At 38.1% G+C, this 20,981-nt stretch overlaps 3 protein-coding genes and 1 long non-coding RNA gene across 6 annotated transcripts; 1 reads left to right on the top strand and 3 right to left on the bottom strand.

Annotated features, from left to right (window-relative positions):
- Positions 1-950: 950 nt before the first annotated feature.
- Positions 951-3,251, bottom strand: il10 (interleukin 10). Its single transcript, XM_059329913.1, has 5 exons — positions 2,776-3,251; positions 2,546-2,605; positions 2,221-2,385; positions 1,506-1,568; positions 951-1,395 (listed from the first exon to the last, which is right to left on the bottom strand). The coding sequence occupies exons 1-5, from the start codon at positions 2,938-2,940 to the stop codon at positions 1,285-1,287; spliced, it is 564 nt and encodes a 187-aa protein (XP_059185896.1). The 5' UTR covers positions 2,941-3,251; the 3' UTR covers positions 951-1,284.
- An 11,315-nt stretch (positions 3,252-14,566) lies between these two features.
- Positions 14,567-16,608, bottom strand: LOC131968867 (interleukin-10-like). Of its 2 annotated transcripts, XM_059329914.1 has the most exons (4): positions 16,313-16,608; positions 16,139-16,198; positions 15,818-15,973; positions 14,567-15,234 (listed from the first exon to the last, which is right to left on the bottom strand). In XM_059329914.1, exons 1-4 carry the CDS (start codon positions 16,472-16,474, stop codon positions 15,130-15,132), a joined length of 483 nt encoding a protein of 160 aa, XP_059185897.1. In that variant the 5' UTR covers positions 16,475-16,608; the 3' UTR covers positions 14,567-15,129. The 2 variants fall into 2 exon arrangements, with proteins under 2 accessions (XP_059185897.1, XP_059185898.1); XM_059329915.1 differs by lacking the exon at positions 14,567-15,234 and having other exon boundaries at positions 15,809-15,973.
- Positions 16,609-16,673: 65 nt separating this feature from the next.
- On the top strand, positions 16,674-20,981 carry LOC131968870 (uncharacterized). The gene is made up of 2 exons (XR_009394070.1): positions 16,674-16,785; positions 20,380-20,981. It is a non-coding gene; the product is annotated as an uncharacterized LOC131968870 (long non-coding RNA).
- Positions 17,779-20,054, bottom strand: LOC131968868 (interleukin-10-like). 2 transcript variants are annotated; one of them, XM_059329916.1, is made up of 4 exons: positions 19,719-20,054; positions 19,545-19,604; positions 19,224-19,379; positions 17,779-18,638 (listed from the first exon to the last, which is right to left on the bottom strand). In XM_059329916.1, exons 1-4 carry the CDS (start codon positions 19,878-19,880, stop codon positions 18,534-18,536), a joined length of 483 nt encoding a protein of 160 aa, XP_059185899.1. In that variant the 5' UTR covers positions 19,881-20,054; the 3' UTR covers positions 17,779-18,533. The 2 variants fall into 2 exon arrangements, with proteins under 2 accessions (XP_059185899.1, XP_059185900.1); XM_059329917.1 differs by lacking the exon at positions 17,779-18,638 and having other exon boundaries at positions 19,111-19,379; positions 19,719-20,037.

The following is a 20,981-nucleotide window of genomic DNA, read 5'->3' as shown; positions in this document are numbered from 1 at the left end:
TGGTAACAGAAAAAAAGGTTTAAGGAGAGAGAAGTCCAAACATAAACTATATAGGAAGTTTTAAAAGAATGAACACTGATTCTCACGCTTCACCCTTGATAAAAACTGCTATTAACAAAGGTCAAAATAAAATTGACATGTTCTAACAGACAGTTGTTATGAATGATATCTTTGCATAAGGCACTGTCATTGTTGGAATGATACTATTCAGATCATCCCACATTGACTAAGCAGTTGACGGATGAAATGTCTTAGAGTAGTTTCGTTGCAGTATAGCCTGAGTCAAGTCAGGAATCTTGTGTGACTGCAGTACGGAGCGATGCATTTACGTATGTAAAAACATTATTACAGCTGCGTGTTTTTGTTCTATCTCATTGTTTGAAAAATACTTTACTACTCAGGTATCAACAGCTGATGAATAAAATTCTCCAGTTACCCCCTCTGGCTCTGTCACTGTGAACTATGAACATATTAGCACAAAATAGATAATTTTTTTAATGCAGGACTGGTCTATTTCACTCTGTTACTTCTGTTACTTCTGTTTTGTGTGTGTGTGTGTGTGTGTGTGTGTGTGTGTGTGTGTGTGTGTGTGTGTGTGTGTGTGTGTGTGTGTGTGTGTGTGTGTGTGTGTGTGTGTGTGTGTGTGTGTGTGTGTGTGTGTGTGTGTGTGTGTGTGTGTGTGTGTGTGCATGTGCAACCCTGCCATGAGGGTGAGGCTGGCTAGTTACAGTTACGGTAAGTATAGATAAAGCAGGGCTGCTGCTGGTAAGTGCTGTATTCGGGTCACGTTTGAGGTTAGTACATAAGCCTGTCGACTTTACACTCGAGTGGTTCCCCATATATAGACTGCAGAAGTGCAGGGTGTGATTTTTTTCAGCGCTCTACAAGCTACCTTTTCCTAATAAATGGCACAATAGCACCTTGTAAATCAAAAACAAGTTATTCATTATCAAGTCATTTATTCATCTTCAACAATACAATATTAGTCATCATAAATACAAAAATACACATTTTATTTGATATAAAAAAATAAATATCACAGCCTTATAGTTGACAGTTATAGTTGTTCAAATGAGTAGGACTCAATATGGTCCTACAGAAATTTGTCCCCAGGACAAAAACAGAAGTCTCAGAAAAACAAAGACAACAGTTCAGCAGGCTACAACAATGTCTGACGACACTCACAACTGAAAGTAACGGATTGAATGCAGAGTCAATAGCAGTTTTTTTCCCTGAGATGAACAAGGTCACATTTTGATTAGGCTCCTCGAGATCAGCAGGTCCTCAAACAGTAGCTGCTCTGTTTCTGTGCCGTTTAGAAGCCAGATATGTCTCAATGTAGTTAAAGAGCAGATTCAGCTCGCCCATGGCCTTATATAGACCTTTACTCTCCATCTGTAGACAAACACATTGTTGAGTTTATTAAAATGATCTGGCATGCACACATGTAGACCATATTTAAAAAATAAATAAAATTGCTATTAAAGATGAATGTCAACACTCACCTGAGTGTAAGTGGAGTTTAGAAGATCGATGTCAAACTGTTTTTTGCAGGAGAAGTAGTGTCTCTGTAAGAAGAACAAGAGAGAGAAGATGTTACCACAGGGGCTGCAAACTTTCATGAGACAAACTTCCCATCCCGAAAACCCAACCAGCACCCGGACACAAAAACTTGGCGGCTTGCCTTCCCTCATCTTCCCCTTTTTGAAACGGATGATGCCCAGTTCTGCACGCTGCTGCAGTTGAGGATCTCTGACTAATGAAATATTATGACCCATCCTGTGAGCCACTCTTCCGCTTTCTGTCTGGTCATTTACCTCATGTCAAAAAGTGTGGGGAATATTTTTACGGTTGTTTCTGTAAAATATATAGTCTAAACCAGGAAGTTGGTGGACGTGGACTAGACTTCAGTAAATTCCTGAAAGGCATGACCACTTGGCTGATTATAAATGAAAACCAGAAGCTTATATCCTACATGTGTTTTATGAGCTGCAATTCGCCCTAAGTGTCCAAAGATAATCTTTCAGCATAATGCAATAATTAAAAATTATTCATCATTTTATAAGACATTTTAAATTTCTAATATTGGTAGTTTTAACCATCCTCACCAAGCAGTCTATTAATGATGCGCTTTGCGCGCTGAAAGCTATAAAAGTCTATCTACTCGGCGCTATTTACATTTTTATTCTCGTGCAGCAGTAACGAGTGTCAGCTACTTACACATCTGGTGACCTCAATTTTGAGCTCGTCGAAGATCTGCTGTATGGACTCCATGTAAGGCTTTAGGTCCTTGGTATCGTTCGTCACTCCAGCCATGGCTGCTGGCAGAACAGTGTTCAGATAGAAGTGAAGTATGCTGTCCATGGTGTGGCACGCAAACGGGCTCTGAAGGGGGAGGTGAGCGTCAGGTTATGTCATGTCGTTTAACTCTTTGCTAGCATACACAATGCTGCTACTGTAGGCTCTGAGTATCATCTGATCATATAAGCAGCGTGTTTTTACCACAGCGAATCAACTTTTTTTGAGAGTTATTGGTGAAACTTACTTTGAAGGAGTCCTCGACGCTCTGGTCTAGCAGCGCTGTGTCCAAGTCATCGTTTGCTTCCTGCAAACAGAAAACAAAGCTTGAGCTCGGTGACGGAGTCAGCTGCCGCGGAGGCAGACACAGAGAGGTGAGAAGTGCATCATCAGCTGACAGGACTGCATGGGCAGCGGGGAGCTCTTCAAACGATGCTGCACCAGCTGGCAATGTAATATAAATGATCTTATACTCACATAGAAGTCTCTGATCTGCGAATAGTCCTCTCTGAGCTTCTTTAGCCTGACAGGGAATTCCTCCACAAACTGACAGCACTTGTTGTTGCACATGGGATTGCACCAGGTAGAGCTGAAGAAAGACAAGAGGACCAGGACGGACAGGAGGAGGCCATGAGGAGTCATGCTGCTGCTGGACAAGCTGCTGGATCTTCTGGAGGCAGAGAAGAGAGGAGTGGACCCTCAGGGAGTGGAGAAGCTGCTGGCTCAGTGGAGAAAATTTCTGACTTCTGAGAGGTAAAATCTCCTTGGTAAGATCTTACTGAAGAGTTCAGAAGAGTGTTTATATTTTGTCTAATCTCATCTCAATTTATAGCCACTGGGACAGATACCTGAGGGAGGAGACTGACTGGAAGACAATTGGTTAAACATGCTTCATACATGTGGGGGAATTTTCTTCAGCATCTTACACATGGGCTACTCCTCCCATGAGATAGGTTGGTACTTGTGATTACCTCAGCATGACTCTCAAGGAAAAAAATCTGATAGCACTAATGGAATTTTGATATGACATCATTTTCATTTATCTTTTCTTTTTTTCTCCTTTATTTTAATATTCATGTGTTATATAGTATATGCCTATGTATTATAATGATAATAATAAATAGGCATACACTATTTGTAATAATAATAACAATAATAATAATAATAATAAATAGGCATATACTATTTATAATAATAATAATAATAATAATAATAATTATTATTATTATATGGTTATTAAATGTGTTTCTCACCTTACTCTAATTGTTATCAGTATAGTATATGGCAAGTGCTGGTATTACAGTGTTAGTCTCATGCATAGTACAGTAACAGGCTTTTGTCAATATCAAACTTTTTTCCATATGAAACTGAAAATTTATATTTAGGTGCAAAACATCCTCTATGAATTGCATTAAATTCGGTAAATCACATTTAATGATTCCATGCATTCATTCACAAAAACAGAGGAAATAGTGCCACTGAGATGGAAATGATATTAAGTTGTGGTTTGTGTTTGCTGACGCTGTGGATTCTCTCTCTGTCAGGCATGCGTAATAGGACTGACAAGAGTGAAGACAGGTGACGTTTAGTCAGCTTTGTTTGTGGCTATAAGTATATGATTGAGGTTGCGGTAGTCATTCTTTTTTTTTTTAGCAAAGTTTGGTAATGCATTGCTGAATACTATATATTTATAAAAGGAGAAACTACTGTCCGGGGACTCTTAGTGATGGCCGTGTAAGGGGTGTTTTCCCTTCAGTACTTTTTCTGTTTCATGGAATGCCCATTTATCCACTTCGAACTGCCTGTCTGTCCACTCTGTTGGAGCCCATGTATGTTGAGCAACACTGGCATTTTGAAGATGTTTGTAGGGAAAATCATTCCTAGTGATTATCTCTGCATGGTGATGACTGTGCAAATACACACGATGTCACATTCAAGTTAGAGTTCATTTACCGGATGAAGCTTGTGTCACACTGAAGATAACATAGAGTGCTTTTTAAAAAGCTAAACAAATAAAAAACAAAAACACAGGCAAATGTTGAAACAGCAAAATGCAATCTTTAACATGTGAAACAGTTAATGGGATGGTTCAATTTCACACAAATCAGTTTTCACAACTATTATCTATTAACTGTCTATTGACTAGCGATTAACTAGCTTTTAACATCCAATGGACGATGAGCTAAACTAACCACCAATATGAATTATCAACTAGCTTTTAACTAACTAACTGGATCTTATAGACAAACGAAATAATGAACTGGATTTTACAGACTAACTAACTAACTAACTGACTGACTGACTGATTGACTGACTAACTCACTAACTGGATTTTGCTGACCAACCAACTGACTATTTATTAACTAATTCTAACTAATTAGCTAGATAAACCAACCAACTTACTAGCTGCATCTAACTAACTAACTAACTAACTAACTAACTAACTAACTAACTAGATGGATCTTATTAACTAACTAACTAGAGGGATCTTATTAACTAACTAACTAACTAACTAACTAACTAACTAACTAACTAACTAGATTAATCATACTAACTAACATGATTGATCTTACTAACAGACTAACTAGATGATTCTAACTAACTAACCAACTAACTAGCCAACTAACTAACTAACTAACTAACTAACTAACTAACTAACTAACTAACTAACTAACTAGATTATTCTTATTAACTAACTAACTAACTAACTAACATGATTGATTGAACAAACTAACTAACTAACTGGCAATAATGAACTATACATTTAAATATAGATACAATCTATTAAACAATTAGATAGCTATTAACTAGCTAGCTTCAAATAACTAGCTTATCACATGCCTTATCACATGCCTCTGAAAGTTACACATGTTTTATTACATGTAAAATGGTGTTTTTCAATATTTGATTACTGTGGTCGTAGGAAGGCCTAATTTTGCTGCAAACTTTGAACTGGGAGCTATGGTTTAGATACAACCTGTTGTTGTTTTTTCTAGCTTAGTCGCTAGAAAAAGTCCCATTAAGGATGCTTGTCACATTGTCTTCTGGGTTGGTTATCACATGATAGTGAGTAACTTACATAAGATGAGTAAAGTGTTATTGCTCTCTGTATTGTTTTTGTACTGTACTAGCTTTACAAAATGCACATTCCCCCTGTTTATATGCTCTCAGTGCAGGAGATGTGTTTCAGAATTTCCCCATTTAAAAGTACCATAGGGACAATAAAAGGTTGTCACAAGTGCACAAGTCAGATTTGAAAGTCCTTATCTTTTGAACAAACTATGCTTAAAGGGGATCTATTAAGAATACTGTTTTTGAGTGATTTGAATGCAAGTTAAGTGTGAAGACCATCTTTGTTCTACCATAGGCTATGGTTCCATTTAGAGTAAAATAGATGAAGGGAGATGGTGACAGTTTTGTGATCAGAAGAAGAAATAAAAGAAGAATTCTGAAAATTGCGAAATCAAAGTAACACCAGAGAAAGCAAAGTGCAACAATATGCAGAAAATGAGGTTATTCTATGTTAACATACAAATTAAAAAAGCCAAACAGAAAATACTGGATTATACACAAGTGGATTTCATTCTGTAAAATGCTGAAATGCAAAAATGAGAACATATAGAGATTGTCATGATATTAACGTAAAGGTTCAGTAGTGTTTATTGAGTTCTTGAAGCAAAGATATATGTATATATAAATATATATATACATATCTTCAAAAAACAATGAGTCAGCAGCAACCGCTTTATGGGAAACCCCTGTGACTGTGTGTGTGCGTGCGTGTGTGTGTGTGTGTGTGTGTGTGTGTGTGTGTGTGTGTGTGTGAGCGAGAGCATGCATGCTGTCTGCATTTAGTTGTGACTTTTTTGTGGTTGAAGTTGCATTTGAGATGCTAATGCTGGGCTTTCAGTTGTGGCATTGTTTATGTGCATGTAAGAGCGATTTGAGTGTGCTATTAATTTGTATACGTTTTTTATTTCCAGAATTAACTCATTTTTCACCATTAGTCAGAAGGCTTTTTTCTTGCCGCAACTTATAATTAAACCAAGCATACACAGCAACTGCTGACAAAACCAACGTCATGCACAGTCATTAATGTCTTTAGACAGCTGGTCATGGAATTAGGTGGAATGAAACTGTGAATATTTCTTGTTGAATTATCTGGAAATGTGTAAATTATCACTAGTTATGTCCGTCATGAAATATTTATCTGGAACCGAGGAACAACATCCAGGCTAAAAGGCAAAGTCATTGCAGGAGTGCCTTAAACCTGCAGTCTTTCTGATGGCCAGGAGGGGGCGACTCCACTTGTTCCAAAAAGAAGCCAGATTGCATGGATGTCTATGAGAAAATTACCCAACTCCTCACTTGATGTATGGATCAGTTTATGGTCGCAAACGCTAGATTCAAGCCTTTCTTCAATACAGCATGATATTCACCTTATAAGTTAAGGTTTCATTTCAAGTGACTGATGTCATGAAAAAGCACGGTATGCTTTCAACAGTGCACTGAGTGTTTTTGTTTTATAACTTTTTATAATCCTTTCACAGTGCTTTTTCAGTTCATAAAAGTTAAGTGCAACATTTTGGTTGCATAAAAATGTTGTTTAGTATTTTATTGAACTAAAAGACACTCAAACTCAAACCTTCTGGTTCACTGTGACCACATCCATTATTTATTTTATTTATTTTTTAAATAAATTTTTATCCCATGATTTTTGTAACCCATTTTATTTATCACCCAGTTTGTCCTATTTTATATCCTGAGTGCTCCATCTTCCCTGTCTTGCCACATGCTTCCTCCGATACATGCAGAGTTACATGGAGCTGGGGGAATCGAACCCAGGACCTTCTAGCTGTGAGGCAAGAGCGCTACCAACTGTTTCAGAGTCAATAGCACGAAAAAAAAGCAAACCGCATTAATGTAGCTACGTCTCTCAGTGATTTGTCTATTTTTGTTCTCCCTATGTATGCTTTTCTGATGTTGTAGTATTTTTTCAGAAACTAATTTGATCACATATTTAGATCCAGTGAGTTATAAAATGTGCTGATCCATTGTAGGCCTCAAAGCAGAGGTAGGAAGCCAGTAAGTATTGCTTACACTTCTGATGAAATTGCTTCCTTCAGTGAAATCTGTGCCCAATTCACACAGCCTCCTCGAAACGCAGCCGAAGCTGAATCAGTCAGATTTTATCTTACATGAATCACATTGTCAATCGCTGAGTAAAAGTCAGCAGAACGCTGTCTGCTGTGGAGAAGATCAGGTGCAGTGTGGTGTAGGTGTCTCTTTGTTGTTGCCTCTTTACCTCCTAAACTTAGTTTCTGATGTTGTCATTAACTGGCTCTGAAGTCAGCAATACTGCGAAGCATTACCTGAAACCTGACTGCTAATACCACATCCACTTGTATCAGCCCCCTGTTGGAACACAAATCATAGTGGAACAGGAGGCTGAATTCAACTGAAATAATAAATTGCCAGAAATGTAATGTTAGAAGCGATTTGCACAATCTTCCTGCCTGTGATTCCTTGCACTTTGCAGGCCACATGAGCTCCATGATGTACTGTAGTTATGTTTTGACAACTCATTTGTCACATTGTCTTTATTTGTGTGTGAGTATTTGGTGCCTGCATTGTGTTCTTTGTGAAGAAATCGATCCGTCGTTACGAACAGTGTCACCACATTTCTCTTTCACTTTCACACCCGTCTCGTCTATTTGACGGCGTATGTGTGCTTTTGTGTGTGTAGCACTGAATCCTTCAGAGGTCTGTTTCTGTTATTGTTTATGCAAGCATTAATTATTTAAGTTAGTGTTTTGGAGTTCTCTCAAAAGGCAACAAAGAAACAAGGAAACTATAAGTGATGTATTTAGGTTAAACAGAGTGACAGCATCCTGTCCTACCACTCACAAAGACATTCATCAGTGGTTGTGTGTGTGTCTCACAGGTAATGAGTGGGCAGAACGATATATGACGATTCTGACAACCAGAAATAGGAGTTTCCTCTGTGTTTGCTGAGAGAGACCCACCCTGACCCCTCTGGATTTCACATGAATTCCATTAGTCGCCAATTCTTTAGTCATGAAGACTTCCTCTCAGTTTGTCTGTCATGATGAGTGTGTGCTGCCAGGTTGGCATGCAACATATTCACCCTGTGGATCTGAACAACCGTGTGGCTGTAATCGATCTACCAGTGTAACTGTGATAAGAACGGGCACGGGCAAAACAAAGCATACAAATGTAACCTTAAATGACTTCCAAAAAAAGATAACTTGGACTTCCTCAGAAACCTTATCATTTCCACAGAGCTGACTAAGAAGCATATTCGATAAATGTATTGCTGTAACATGGAACTAAAGTAGCCCTGTGATTTTAATGAGTAAGCGACTTTTTGGGAGGAGATGAAACTATGAAATTCCCACTGCACAGAGTTCAGATTGACCTGGGCGTTGTCAGTAATGTAAGAATAAATTTCCTTTCCGGTTCAATCAGTGATTGACACGCTCCAGTGTGATGCTTCCAAAAGTATGACACCTAATTCTCCATACTGTATTTATGTTCGTTAGGGTGGAAGTGCGTAAGCACGTCTGTGTGTATGGCCGTTCGCATATGTACCTTAGAGGGTGTTAACCGCACTTATGTAAGCACTGCTCATTGTGACAGCTCACATTTTCCCATGTGTTGGTGTTCGAACATCTGAGTGCTGAATTAGTGAAAGTAAAAAAATAACAGTTTCTCAAGGCAATTTGAATAATGAATCATAGTTTCATTGTTTTAATTCATGTTCATTTCGTTATAGATTTTAAGAAAAATAAAACCTTGTGGGTGTAAGAAAGTAAAAAGAGGAGATAAAACTCTTGTGGTCAATAATCTTGCTGCTGCAGCAGCTGCTGCTGCTGATGTTGACAATGCAAGCTGTTTTACATCTGTTCACCTGTATGGGATAAAACACTGTGTTTTCACTGATCGCCACTAGAGGGAAGTGATGCAGAGCTGTCATCTCTTTCACTGCACACTGTACATCTGTCCAAGTCTTTTGTTGATTATAATCAGTGGTGGAATGTAACTAAGTACATTTACCCAAGTACTGTACTTAAGTACAATGTTGAGGTATGTGTACTTTACTTGAGTATTTACATTTCTGTAACTTTATACTCCACTACATTTTAGAGGCAAATATTGTACTTTTTCCTTCACCACATTTAGCTGCCAGCTTTAGTTACTTTTCAGGTCAAGATTTAACATGAATAATGTGATCATTAAATGTGATTTAAAACAATGTTTTTTATAAATTAAACCACATAAAAGTATATTACGTAGTAAAAATCAGCCATATCCTGACAACAGTCAAATGCTGCTGACATAAATGTATCAATAATCTAATAATATATTTGTTATATAAAACAATGTGAGTAGGATGAAATGTCTATATTGCACTGTGATGTGGCTGCAAAAACAACCCTCACTTACATTTGCTTTCTTTTTTCTTTTTAAACCACTCACTATTTTCCAGTCATGCAAACAGAATTCCATTAAAGTTAAAAGCGTCACTTTTGTGAGTTAACATATATTACATTATCATATCAAACTCTTTATTTTTGATGCTGATACTTTTGTAGTTTAACTTAAGTAAGTTGAATGCAGGACTTTTACTTGTAGTGGAGTAATTTTGCAGTGTGATATTAGCATGTTTAAGTCAAGTCAAGTCAATTTTATTGATATAGCCCAAAATCACAAATCACAGATTTGCCTCAAAGGGCTTTGCAGATTGTACATGGTATGACACACTCTGTCCTTAGACCCTCACATCGACCAGGGAAAAACTCCTAAAAAAAAGCTCTTTTAGCAGGGGAAAAAGAAGAAGAAACCTCAGGGAGACGACAGAGGAGGGATCCATCTCCCAGGAGGGACAGACGTGCAATAGATGTCATTGTACAGGGCAGATCAACAGAGTAGAATAGAGAAGATAGAGGTTGAAGGGGGAGAGGGAGGGAAGATAGAGAGACGGTTGAGAGGGAGACAGAGAGGAGCAGGAGTTCTGGGAGGGGCACAGCAGCAGGAGGTGAAGCGCCACCATTGGCCAGTAGTGATGGTGAGTGTAGAGTGGACCAGGAGAGGAGCATTTCCATCCCTTTACTTAAGTAAAGGACTTGAATACCTTTTCCACCAGTGCTGATGGTTGTTAAGGTAAAATGTAAAATCCCTCAATTTCTACTCAAATAAACTAAGTTGGACAAAACAAACAGTAGCAAGAGAGAGAATATTTTTCATATGTGTGTAATTTTTACTTAGTGTATGTGTGTGCCTCTGTGTGTTATGAGTTTGTGTGACTGATTTGTCTTGTTGTGACGTTATATTTTATTCTCCAGTCTGTCATGGAATAAAAAGCTGAAGAAACAAAGTCATTTTTATCTCTAACTTATTAACAATACCTACTAAAAGGTTGTATGAAACTATAAAATATATATAAAATATAACTATATTTTTTATTGCTGTTGCAGTGGAAGTTGAGTACAGCTTGCAATGGCATATAAAAATAGACAAACCTTCAAGATGTATTAATAAATGATTTTGTTTAATTTATCATATAAACAGTACTATACTGTAATATTTGGCCAGCATTAAAGACATTTTAAAATGTGAATAAACTTGTAACATAATATTGGATGAATACAGGGTTATAAATGACCTCCAGACAACACTTTTCTTGGAATAAACTGAAACAAAAAAAAAACTGAAAAACAACCAAAGGATCACTAGAAAATTGAAGTAAATTGCTGCTGCGGTGTCCTCCCTAGCACCCTCTGCAGGGCACTGTGAGAATGTTTACACACCCTGACTGCTCCTTGTCCCTTTTGTTCTCCTGTCCACAGTGACAGTGAGTACATGTATTAATGCAACATGATCTTTTTTTAATTACAGCACATATATTTTGTGTATATCATATCTGGATCATGTCCGACCCTGGGGGACTGTGACTCTCAGCGTCGTACTCGGACATATCTTCAGTGTTGTTTCCTGGAGTCGTCGAGTGTTTCAGGCCCTACAACAGACACCCTCGTTCAGGTGCCCACCTCCACTGGCACGCAGCTGGTCCTCCAACAGCTCTTGGTATTTCGCCTGCTCCCTCTCCTGTGCCTCCTCCATCCTCTCCTCCCAGCGCACAGCTAGTTCCAACAAGATCAGCTGTCTTGTGGCCTTGGACACTAAGACCATGTTAGTAGTAACATGTGGTCTGAGTGATTCGAACACAAGTGGACAGCTCTAAATACAGGTGAAAATACAGTCAGGACGCATTGAGATCAGATGTCAAAAACCACCGAGGTGGTTCAGGCTGCATGTGTCTGAACAAGACATTTTTACTGAACAAAGCGTTCAAATAAACTGTCATTAAGTGAAAATACAGTGAAAGGATCAAAATTATGAGACTAAACGTCCTTTAACTTTATTGACACGTTGCCGTGGATACGCACTGTTCTACTTCTCTCCTGATGACGGCTCGCCTTGTTAGTGACCTGTCAATCAAAGGTAGCGACGCCCCAAATCATATGATTCTTTATCTTCTATTTTCTTCTAAATGGGGCCATTATTTGAACTATTAGCATCAAATTGTCTTGAAGAAGATCTTTTACTTGTGAGTGAGACCATAGTGTTGTCCCTAAAAAAAATTCTGAGGTAATAAATCAAGTGAGAAGTTTTCTCATTTTGACAGAAATGTTTTTGCAGCCAAACTCAGCGCCCCCTGCTGGAATTTTCGTTAGAATGCAGATTAAGACACTTCCTGGTTTGCCTCCCTGCTCAGAACCGGAGGTTGACGCCTGCTACTACTACGACTACTACTACTACTACTACTACTACTACTACTTCTTCTTCTAGTTTTATTTCCATCCGACTAGGTACGGGAGGGGCAACCTGCTGGTTAAAAACAGCAACGCATTTGGTCTTCCTCAAATGGAAATGATGTACGTGTTAACTTACATAAAGAGCGGGGAGGTGGAATCGGATCAGAAGTGGTCACTGAAGGCGCATGTGGAAATGCATTCACCTGCCAGGTGAAAACACACAGGCTGAGGGCTGTCAACTTGTATTCGGATCACTCAGATTGGATGTTGCATGCGCGCAGATAGCATTAAGGACGGGGGAACCCCCTAGATTCAAAGTGATCCTGATCCATCTCCCCCACTGTCCCTACATAAGGCGACAAACATCACAAAACAGAGGATTTGTCTCCATTAGTTAGACTAATTTACATTGCAGCACATAGAGTGTATGGCGTTTTTTCTATTTTTCTATTCTTTTTTTCTATTATTTAGTTTTTTCGAATTTTCTATGTTGTTCCAAGCTCATAGTTCCAACTTTTAGTGTAAATTGATCAAACCATAAGGCGGTATGTAAGAACGTGTTAGACCTGCTTTCAAAATAAGAGCATGTGGATGTGTTAGCAGAGTCCACCACAGAATTTACAAGAAAACTGTCAAAATATGATGCCTTAAATAAAACATAAGAACCCATGTTCTCCTTTATAAATAATTAATTAACATATGCAATGATTTAGGCTTTTAGGGCAAGAATTTCTCTGAGGGAGCATGCCCCCTACTTTGTTTGGGTCACCCCATCATAGTCTCACAATATCCTGTGGGAAACATTGGGTCTAAAGGCTTGACAGACTGGACAGACAAGAAGTTGCCCAGCAGTATGTCCTGGGTAATTAAAGGAGGCGAGATGTTTTTGGATCCTGCTTCAAGTCAGTAAATTTGTTTGGTTGCACTTCATTTGCTGACAGCTTCGCCCCCCCCCCCAGTTCAAAAATCCCATCTGCGCCCCTGGTCCCATGTGCAACAACATGTGCTGTCAGTTCGTGGAGGAATTCCCTGTCAGCCTAAAGAAGCTCAGAGAGGACTATTCAGAGATCAGAGACTTCCATTTGAGTAATATTCCTGTGTAGCACCAATCCAGCTCATGCAAAGATGATGACTGGATTCCATGCCGGCTTCCCATTTTGCTCAGTTGTTCATTCATGCATGATGTATGTCTCTCTTAATGCTGACAAAAGTGTTGACTTTGCTGCTGTCTCTGAGAAGAAGCTTAGTTGCTCAACACCCAAAAATACATGCACAGGACACAGGAAAAAGCACTCCTGACCGTCCTGAAAGGTACAAACAAAGGTCAGATTACTGAAATGAACAGGCACATGATATAACTGAGCCACAGTGTGAAACTTTCCCTTCTGCAATTTTACAAAGACATAGTGGGATTGAACCCTGTTTTCACTAGAGATGAAAAAAATAATCATACTAGTAGCAGTACATTCAAGGTAATACTGATCAGCAGAGTACTTCTATTTGATATCTTTTTTTGTACTTCATGGCAACATCACTTCTCCTCATCCAAATTATTTTTACACCAATACATTAAACGTTGAACTGTAAAATACACCACAGTCAACTTCACCACACCACAGACTGGCCTATAGCTACTCCGGTAGTGCACCGATCCCAAACCAAAACATTCAAGAGAAGATTCAATACTACTTGGTACTGTTGGGTCGATAGAGTTTTTTTTTTTTTTTAAGTCAAACTGTTTCTTAAAGGAGAAGTAGTTTCTCTATGATAATAATAATAGAAGGAAGATGTTACCACGGGTGTTAGTGACTTTCATTTGACAGTCATGCCCTTAAATAGTGATGCCGTCCCTCCACACAACCACCAGTTACACAGAAATTTGGTTGTGACAGCTGTCCTTTCCTCCTCTTCCTCTTTTTGAATCGGATGATGCTTAGTTCTGCACGCTGCTGCAGTTGAGGATCTCTGACTAATACAATATTATGACCCATCCTGTGAGCCACTCTTTCGCTTTCTGTCTGGTCATTTACCTCATGTCAAAAAGTGTGGGGAATATTTTTTACGGTTGTTTTTGTAAAATACATAGTCGAAACCAGGAAGTTGTATTTTGCTGGTTTTGTCGTGGCAGACGTGGACTAGACTTCAGTAAATTCCTGAAAGGCATGACCACTTGGCTGATTATAAATGAAAACCAGAAACTTATATCCTACATGTGTTTTATGAGCTGCAGTTCGCCCTAAGTGTCCAAATATAATCTTTCAGCACAGTGCAATAATTTAAAATGATTTATTATTTTATGAGACATTTTCCATTTTATTTATTTGGATCTCCATTAGCTTTGGCTATGGCCATTGCTACTCTTAATCACTGGATTACACAATTCCATAAAACACACCACACAACAAAAGCAACAGAAACAACAAATAAAACAATTTACAACAATTTATAAAACAAAGACAAAAACATCATTCATATAATAGGAACTAGTTCCACTTAACAGTGTCTCCAACATGTGGCTTTTTCCATCAGATGATCAGTTATATATACATTTACAATATATTAATATACATTTACAGTTATGTGTCAATATACATATACATTTATAGATCTCATAAGACTAAACAAACTTACCCTAATTAATTGTACTCAGTAGCTTTGGTTATACACTGTAAAAAAAACAACTGTTGTTTTTATGGTAAAAAAAACGGCAGCTGTGGTTGCCAGAACTTTACCGTAATAAATACGGCTTTTTTTAAATATTACGGTAAAAAGATATTGGCACTGTTGATTTCACTTTTAAGATTGCCATTTTATTCCATATTTTACAGTAAAAAATAAAAGATTTTTCCGTCAAAAGAAACGCTGTTCTGACATATAATTGGCAAGAAAATACTTTGCTGCATAAATTAAGGATTTTACCATTGAATATTACAGTATATTTTGGTTAGAGACATGGTGTTTAGTACATTTAACAGTGAGAAAATGTATTTTTTTACAAAAGATAAATGCAAAAATTACAGAGATGTCTTGTATATATATTACAGTATATTTTGTTACAAACACAGTGCCAGTGAATTTTACAGTGGAGTAAGGTTTTTTTTTTTTTTTTTTTAAATGTAAAAAATACTGTTTTGGCTGATTTATACATTTACGGTGTTTCATTGTTACCGAAACTGAATTAACCCATTTATCATTTTACTGTCTTTTACTGTCATGGTTTAGCAGTTTTTCCACCGTAAAATCTATAGACCTTTTTCTGCAGTGTACAGTCATGGAAAAAATTATTAGACCACCCTTGTTTTCTCCTTGCTTTCTTCTTCATATTAATGCCTGGTACAACTAAAGGTTAATTTGTTTGGACAAATATAATGATAACAACAAAAATAGCTCATAAGAGTTTAGTTTAAGAGCTGATATCTAGCCATTTCCCATGGTTTTCTTGATAATGATTTTGGTTATTATCAAGAAAACCATGGAAAATGGCTAAACAATGGTCTAATATTTTTTTCCATGACTTTATATCAACCGACACTGAGAGCTGATTTGCTAATACATTTTCTTTCAGTATTTTTTTTAATAAGTAAAATTTCTTATATTGGTAGTTTTAACCATCCTCACCAAGCAGTCTATAAATGCTGCACTTTGCGCGCTGAAAGCTATAAGTCTACCTGCTATCTGGTGACCTCAATTTTGAGCTCGTCGAAGATCTGCTGTATGGACTCCATGTAAGGCTTTAGGTCCTTGGTATCGTTCGTCACTCCAGCCATGGCTGCTGGCAGAACAGTGTTCAGATAGAAGTGAAGTATGCTGTCCATGGTGTGGCACGCAAACGGGCTCTGAAGGGGGAGGTGAGCGTCAGGTTATGTCATGTCGTTTAACTCTTTGCTAGCGTACACAATGCTGCTACTGTCGGCTCTGAGTATCATCTGATCATACTTGTAAAGCAGCGTGTTTTTACCACAGCGAATCAACTTTTTTTGAGAGTTATTGGTGAAACTTACTTTGAAGGAGTCCTCGACGCTCTGGTCTAGCAGCGCTGTGTCCAAGTCATCGTTTGCTTCCTGCAAGTGAGGTGAGAAGTGCATCATCAGCTGACAGGACTACATGGGCAGCGGGGAGCTCTTCAAACGATGCTGCACCAGCTGGCAATGTAATATAAATGATCTTATACTCACATAGAAGTCTCTGATCTGCGAATAGTCCTCTCTGAGCTTCTTTAGCCTGACAGGGAATTCCTCCACGAACTGACAGCACTTGTTGTTGCACATGGGACTCCAGGCAGAGCTGAAGAAAGACAAGAGGACCAGGACGGACAGGAGGAGACCATGAGGAGTCATGCTGCTGCTGGACAAGCTGCTGGATCTTCTGGAGGCAGAGAAGAGAGGAGTGGACCCTCAGGGAGTGGAGAAGCTGCTGGCTCAGTGGAGAAGATTTCTGACTTCTGAGAGGTAAAATCTCCTTGGTAAGATCTTACTGAAGAGTTCAGAAGAGTGTTTATATTTTATCTAATCTCATCTCAATTTATAGCCACTGGGACAGATACCTGAGGGAGGAGACTGACTGGAAGACAATTGGTTAAACATGCTTCATACATGTGGGGGAATTTTCTTCAGCATCTTACACATGGGCTACTCCTCCCATGAGATAGGTTGGTACTTGTGATTACCTCAGCATGACTCTCAAGGAAAAAATCTGATAGCACTAATGGAATTTTGATATGACATCATTTTCATTTATCTTTTCTTTTTTTTTTTTTTTACCTTTATTTTAATATTCATGTGTTATAGTATATGCCTATGTATTATAATGATAATAATAAATAGGCATACACTATTTGTAATAATAATAATAATAATAATAATAATAAATAGGCATATACTATTTATAATAATAATAATAATAATAATAATAATAATTGTTATTATTCATTAGTTCATATTATTATTCATTAGTCAGCTTTGTTTGTGGCTGTAAAATACACCACAGTCAACTTCACCACACCACAGACTGGCCTGTAGCTGCTCCGGTAGTGCACTGATCCCAAACCAAAAACATTCAAGAGAAGATTCAATACTACTTGGTACTGTTGGGTCGATAGAGTTTAGTTTTTTTTTTTAAGTCAAACTGTTTCTTGCAGGAGAAGTAGTGTCTCTGTAAGAACAACAAGAGAGAGAGGATGTTACCACAGGGGCTGCAAACTTTCATTAGACAAGCTTCCCATCCCGAAAACCCAACCACCACCCGGACACAAAAACTTGGCGGCTGTCTTTCCCTCCTCTTCCTCTTTTTGAATCGGATGATGCTCAGTTCTGCATGCTGCTGCAGTTGAGGATCTCTGACTAATGAAATATTTATGACCCATCCTGTGAGCCACTCTTTCGCTTTCTGTCTGGTCATTTACCTCATGTCAAAAAGTGTGAGGAATATTTTTTACGATTGTTTTTGTAAAATACATAGTCGAAACCAGGAAGTTGTTTTTTGCTGGGTTTGTCGTGGCAGACGTGGACTAGACTTCAGTAAATTCCTGAAAGGCATGACCACTTGGCTGATTATAAATGAAAACCAGAAACTTATATCCTACATGTGTTTTATGAGCTGCAGTTCGCCCTAAGTGTTCAAATATAATCTTTCAGCACAGTGCAATATTTAAAATGATTTGTTATTTTATGAGACATTTTACATTTCATTTATTTGGATCTCCATTAGCTTTGGCTATGGCCATTGCTACTCTTCCAGTCCAGAGTCCAGACTCAACACAATTGTCTTATCACTGGATTAGACAATTCCATAAAACACACCACACAACAAAAGCAACAGAAACAACAAATAAAAACAATTTACAACAATTTATAAAACAAAAACATCATTCATATAATAGGAACTAGTTCCACTTAACAGTGTCTCCAACATGTGGCTTTTTCCATCAGATGATCAGTTATATATACATTTACAATATATTAATATACATTTACAGTTATGTGTCAATATACATATACATTTATAGATCTCATAAGACTAAACAAATTTACCCTAATTAATTGTACTCAGTAGCTTTGGTTATACACTGTAAAAAAAACAACTGTATGGTAAAAAAAAAACGGCAGCTGTGGTTGCCAGAACTTTACAGTAATAAATACGGCATAACTTTTTTTAATATTACGGTAAAAAAATATTGGCACTGTTGATTTCACGTTTAAGATTGCCATTTTATTCCATATTTTACAGTAAAAAATAAAAGTTTTTTCCATCAAAAGAAACACTGTTCTGACATATAATTGGCAAGAAAATACTTTATAAATGCTGCATAAATTAAGGATTTTACCATTGAATATTACAGTATATTTTGGTTAGAGACATGGTGTTTAGTACATTTAACAGTGAGAAAAAGTATTTTTTTTACAAAAGATAAATGCAAAATTTACAGAGATGTCTTGTATATATATTACAGTATATTTTGTTACAAACACAGTGCCAGTGAATCTTACAGTGGAGTAAGGTTTTTTTTTTTTTTTTTTAAATGTAAAAAATACTGTTTTGGCTGATTTATACATTTACAGTGTTTCATTGTTACCGAAACTGAATTAACCCATTTATCATTTTACTCTCTTTTACTGTCATGGTTTAGCAACTTTTCCACCGTAAAATCTACAGACCTTTCTGCAGTGTACAGTCATGGAAAAAATTATTAGACCACCCTTGTTTTCTCCTTGCTTTCTTCTTCATATTAATGCCTGGTACAACTAAAGGTTAATTTGTTTGGACAAATATAATGATAACAACAAAAATAGCTCATAAGAGTTTAATTTAAGAGCTGATATCTAGCCATTTCCCATGGTTTTCTTGACAATGATTTTGGTTATTATCAAGAAAACCATGGAAAATGGCTAAACAATGGTCTAATATTTTTTTCCATGACTTTATATCAACCGACACTGAGAGCTGATTTGCTAATACATTTTCTTTCAGTAAAATTTAAGTAAAATTTCTTATATTGGTAGTTTTAACCATCCTCACCAAGCAGTCTATAAATGCTGCACTTTGCGCGCTGAAAGCTATAAAAGTCTATCTGCTACATATACATCTGGTGACCTCAATTTTGAGCTCGTCGAAGATCTGCTGTATGGACTCCATGTAAGGCTTTAGGTCCTTGGTATCGTTCGTCACTCCAGCCATGGCTGCTGGCAGAACAGTGTTCAGATAGAAGTGAAGTATGCTGTCCATGGTGTGGCACGCAAACGGGCTCTGAAGGGGGAGGTGAGCGTCAGGTTATGTCATGTCGTTTAACTCTTTGCTAGCGTACACAATGCTGCTACTGTAGGCTCTGAGTATCATCTGATCATACTTGTAAAGCAGCGTGTTTTTACCACAGCGAATCAACCTTTTTTGAGAGTTATTGGTGAAATTTACTTTGAAGGAGTCCTCGACGCTCTGGTCTAGCAGCGCTGTGTCCAAGTCATCGTTTGCTTCCTGCAAGTGAGGTGAGAAGTGCATCATCAGCTGACAGGACTACATGGGCAGCGGGGAGCTCTTCAAACGATGCTGCACCAGCTGGCAATGAAATATAAATGATCTTATACTCACATAGAAGTCTCTGATCTGCGAATAGTCCTCTCTGAGCTTCTTTAGCCTGACAGGGAATTCCTCCACGAACTGACAGCACTTGTTGTTGCACATGGGACTCCAGGCAGAGCTGAAGAAAGACAAGAGGACCAGGACGGACAGGAGGAGACCATGAGGAGTCATGCTGCTGCTGGACAAGCTGCTGGATCTTCTGGAGGCAGAGAAGAGAGGAGTGGACCCTCAGGGAGTGGAGAAGCTGCTGGCTCAGTGGAGAAGATTTCTGACTTCTGAGAGGTAAAATCTCCTTGGTAAGATCTTACTGAAGAGTTCAGAAGAGTGTTTATATTTTATCTAATCTCATCTCAATTTATAGCCACTGGGACAGATACCTGAGGGAGGAGACTGACTGGAAGACAATTGGTTAAACATGCTTCATACATGTGGGGGAATTTTCTTCAGCATCTTACACATGGGCTACTCCTCCCATGAGATACTAATGGAATTTTGATACAAACTAATTTTCATTTTCATTATTTATTATTTAAAATAGCAATGTATTATAATGCAGGCCTATCCATCTATTTATTTATTCACAAAAACAGAGGAAATAATGCCACTGAGATGGAAATGATATTAAGTTGTGGTTTGTGTTTGCTGACGCTGTGGATTCTCTCGCTGTCAGGCATGCGTAATAGGACTGACAAGAGTGAAGACTTGTTTGTGGCTGTAAGTATATGATTGAGGTTGCGGTAGTCATTCTTTTTTTTTTAACAAAGTTTGGTAATGTATGCCTGAATACTATATATTTATAAAAGGAGAAACTACTGTCCGGGGACTCTTAGTGATGGCCGTGTAAGGGGTGTTTTCCCTTCAGTACTTTTTCTGTTTTATGGAATGTGTCACAGTTTCAGCTCTGTCTCCTTGTAATCTTCCACTTAGCCTGCCCCCTCCTCACTCCACCTGTCAGCCACTCCCTCCTCATCAGCCAGACTCTCTTCACCTGTTTACCCAGCTGTCCTTGATCACTAATCACACACCTGTGTCTCATCACCTCATTTGACTCTCTGTATTTAAACCCTTTGTGTCTCTTTCCTCAGTGCCATATTGTCAGTGTACCATGTGTCCTACTCTCCAGTGTTTTCCTAGTGTGCTTTTTGGTTTTGACCCTTGCCTGTTTTTGGACTCTGCCTTTGCCTTATCCCTTTGGATTGTTTGCCTGCCTTGCCTGACTGAACTCCCGTGTACCGAACCTTTGCCTGTGATTAAAGACTGGTTACCTCCTGA

This window comes from Centropristis striata, chromosome 3, assembly GCF_030273125.1.
Source record: "Centropristis striata isolate RG_2023a ecotype Rhode Island chromosome 3, C.striata_1.0, whole genome shotgun sequence".
Taxonomy (NCBI): domain Eukaryota; kingdom Metazoa; phylum Chordata; class Actinopteri; order Perciformes; family Serranidae; genus Centropristis; species Centropristis striata.
Note: the sequence above shows the minus strand (reverse complement) of the source record. Positions and strands in the feature narration are given on the sequence as shown.

Bases quoted from the DNA above. Each gene is read 5' to 3' on its own strand.
- LOC131968867 (XM_059329914.1), bottom strand. From the start codon at position 16,474: ATGACTCCTCATGGTCTCCTCCTGTCCGTCCTGGTCCTCTTGTCTTTC. The intron at 16,199-16,312 runs GTGAGTATAAGA...CCTCACTTGCAG, and splicing joins CGCAGATCAGAGACTTCTAT to GAAGCAAACGATGACTTGGA. The intron at 15,235-15,817 runs ACCAGATAGCAG...AAAAAAAAAAAA, and splicing joins ACGAGCTCAAAATTGAGGTC to AAAACCTTACTCCACTGTAA.
- LOC131968868 (XM_059329916.1), bottom strand. From the start codon at position 19,880: ATGACTCCTCATGGTCTCCTCCTGTCCGTCCTGGTCCTCTTGTCTTTC. The intron at 19,605-19,718 runs GTGAGTATAAGA...CCTCACTTGCAG, and splicing joins CGCAGATCAGAGACTTCTAT to GAAGCAAACGATGACTTGGA. The intron at 18,639-19,223 runs ACCAGATGTATA...AAAAAAAAAAAA, and splicing joins ACGAGCTCAAAATTGAGGTC to AAAACCTTACTCCACTGTAA.
- il10 (XM_059329913.1), bottom strand. From the start codon at position 2,940: ATGACTCCTCATGGCCTCCTCCTGTCCGTCCTGGTCCTCTTGTCTTTC. The intron at 2,606-2,775 runs GTGAGTATAAGA...TTCTGTTTGCAG, and splicing joins CGCAGATCAGAGACTTCTAT to GAAGCAAACGATGACTTGGA. The intron at 2,386-2,545 runs GTAAGTTTCACC...CTCCCCCTTCAG, and splicing joins GCGTCGAGGACTCCTTCAAA to AGCCCGTTTGCGTGCCACAC.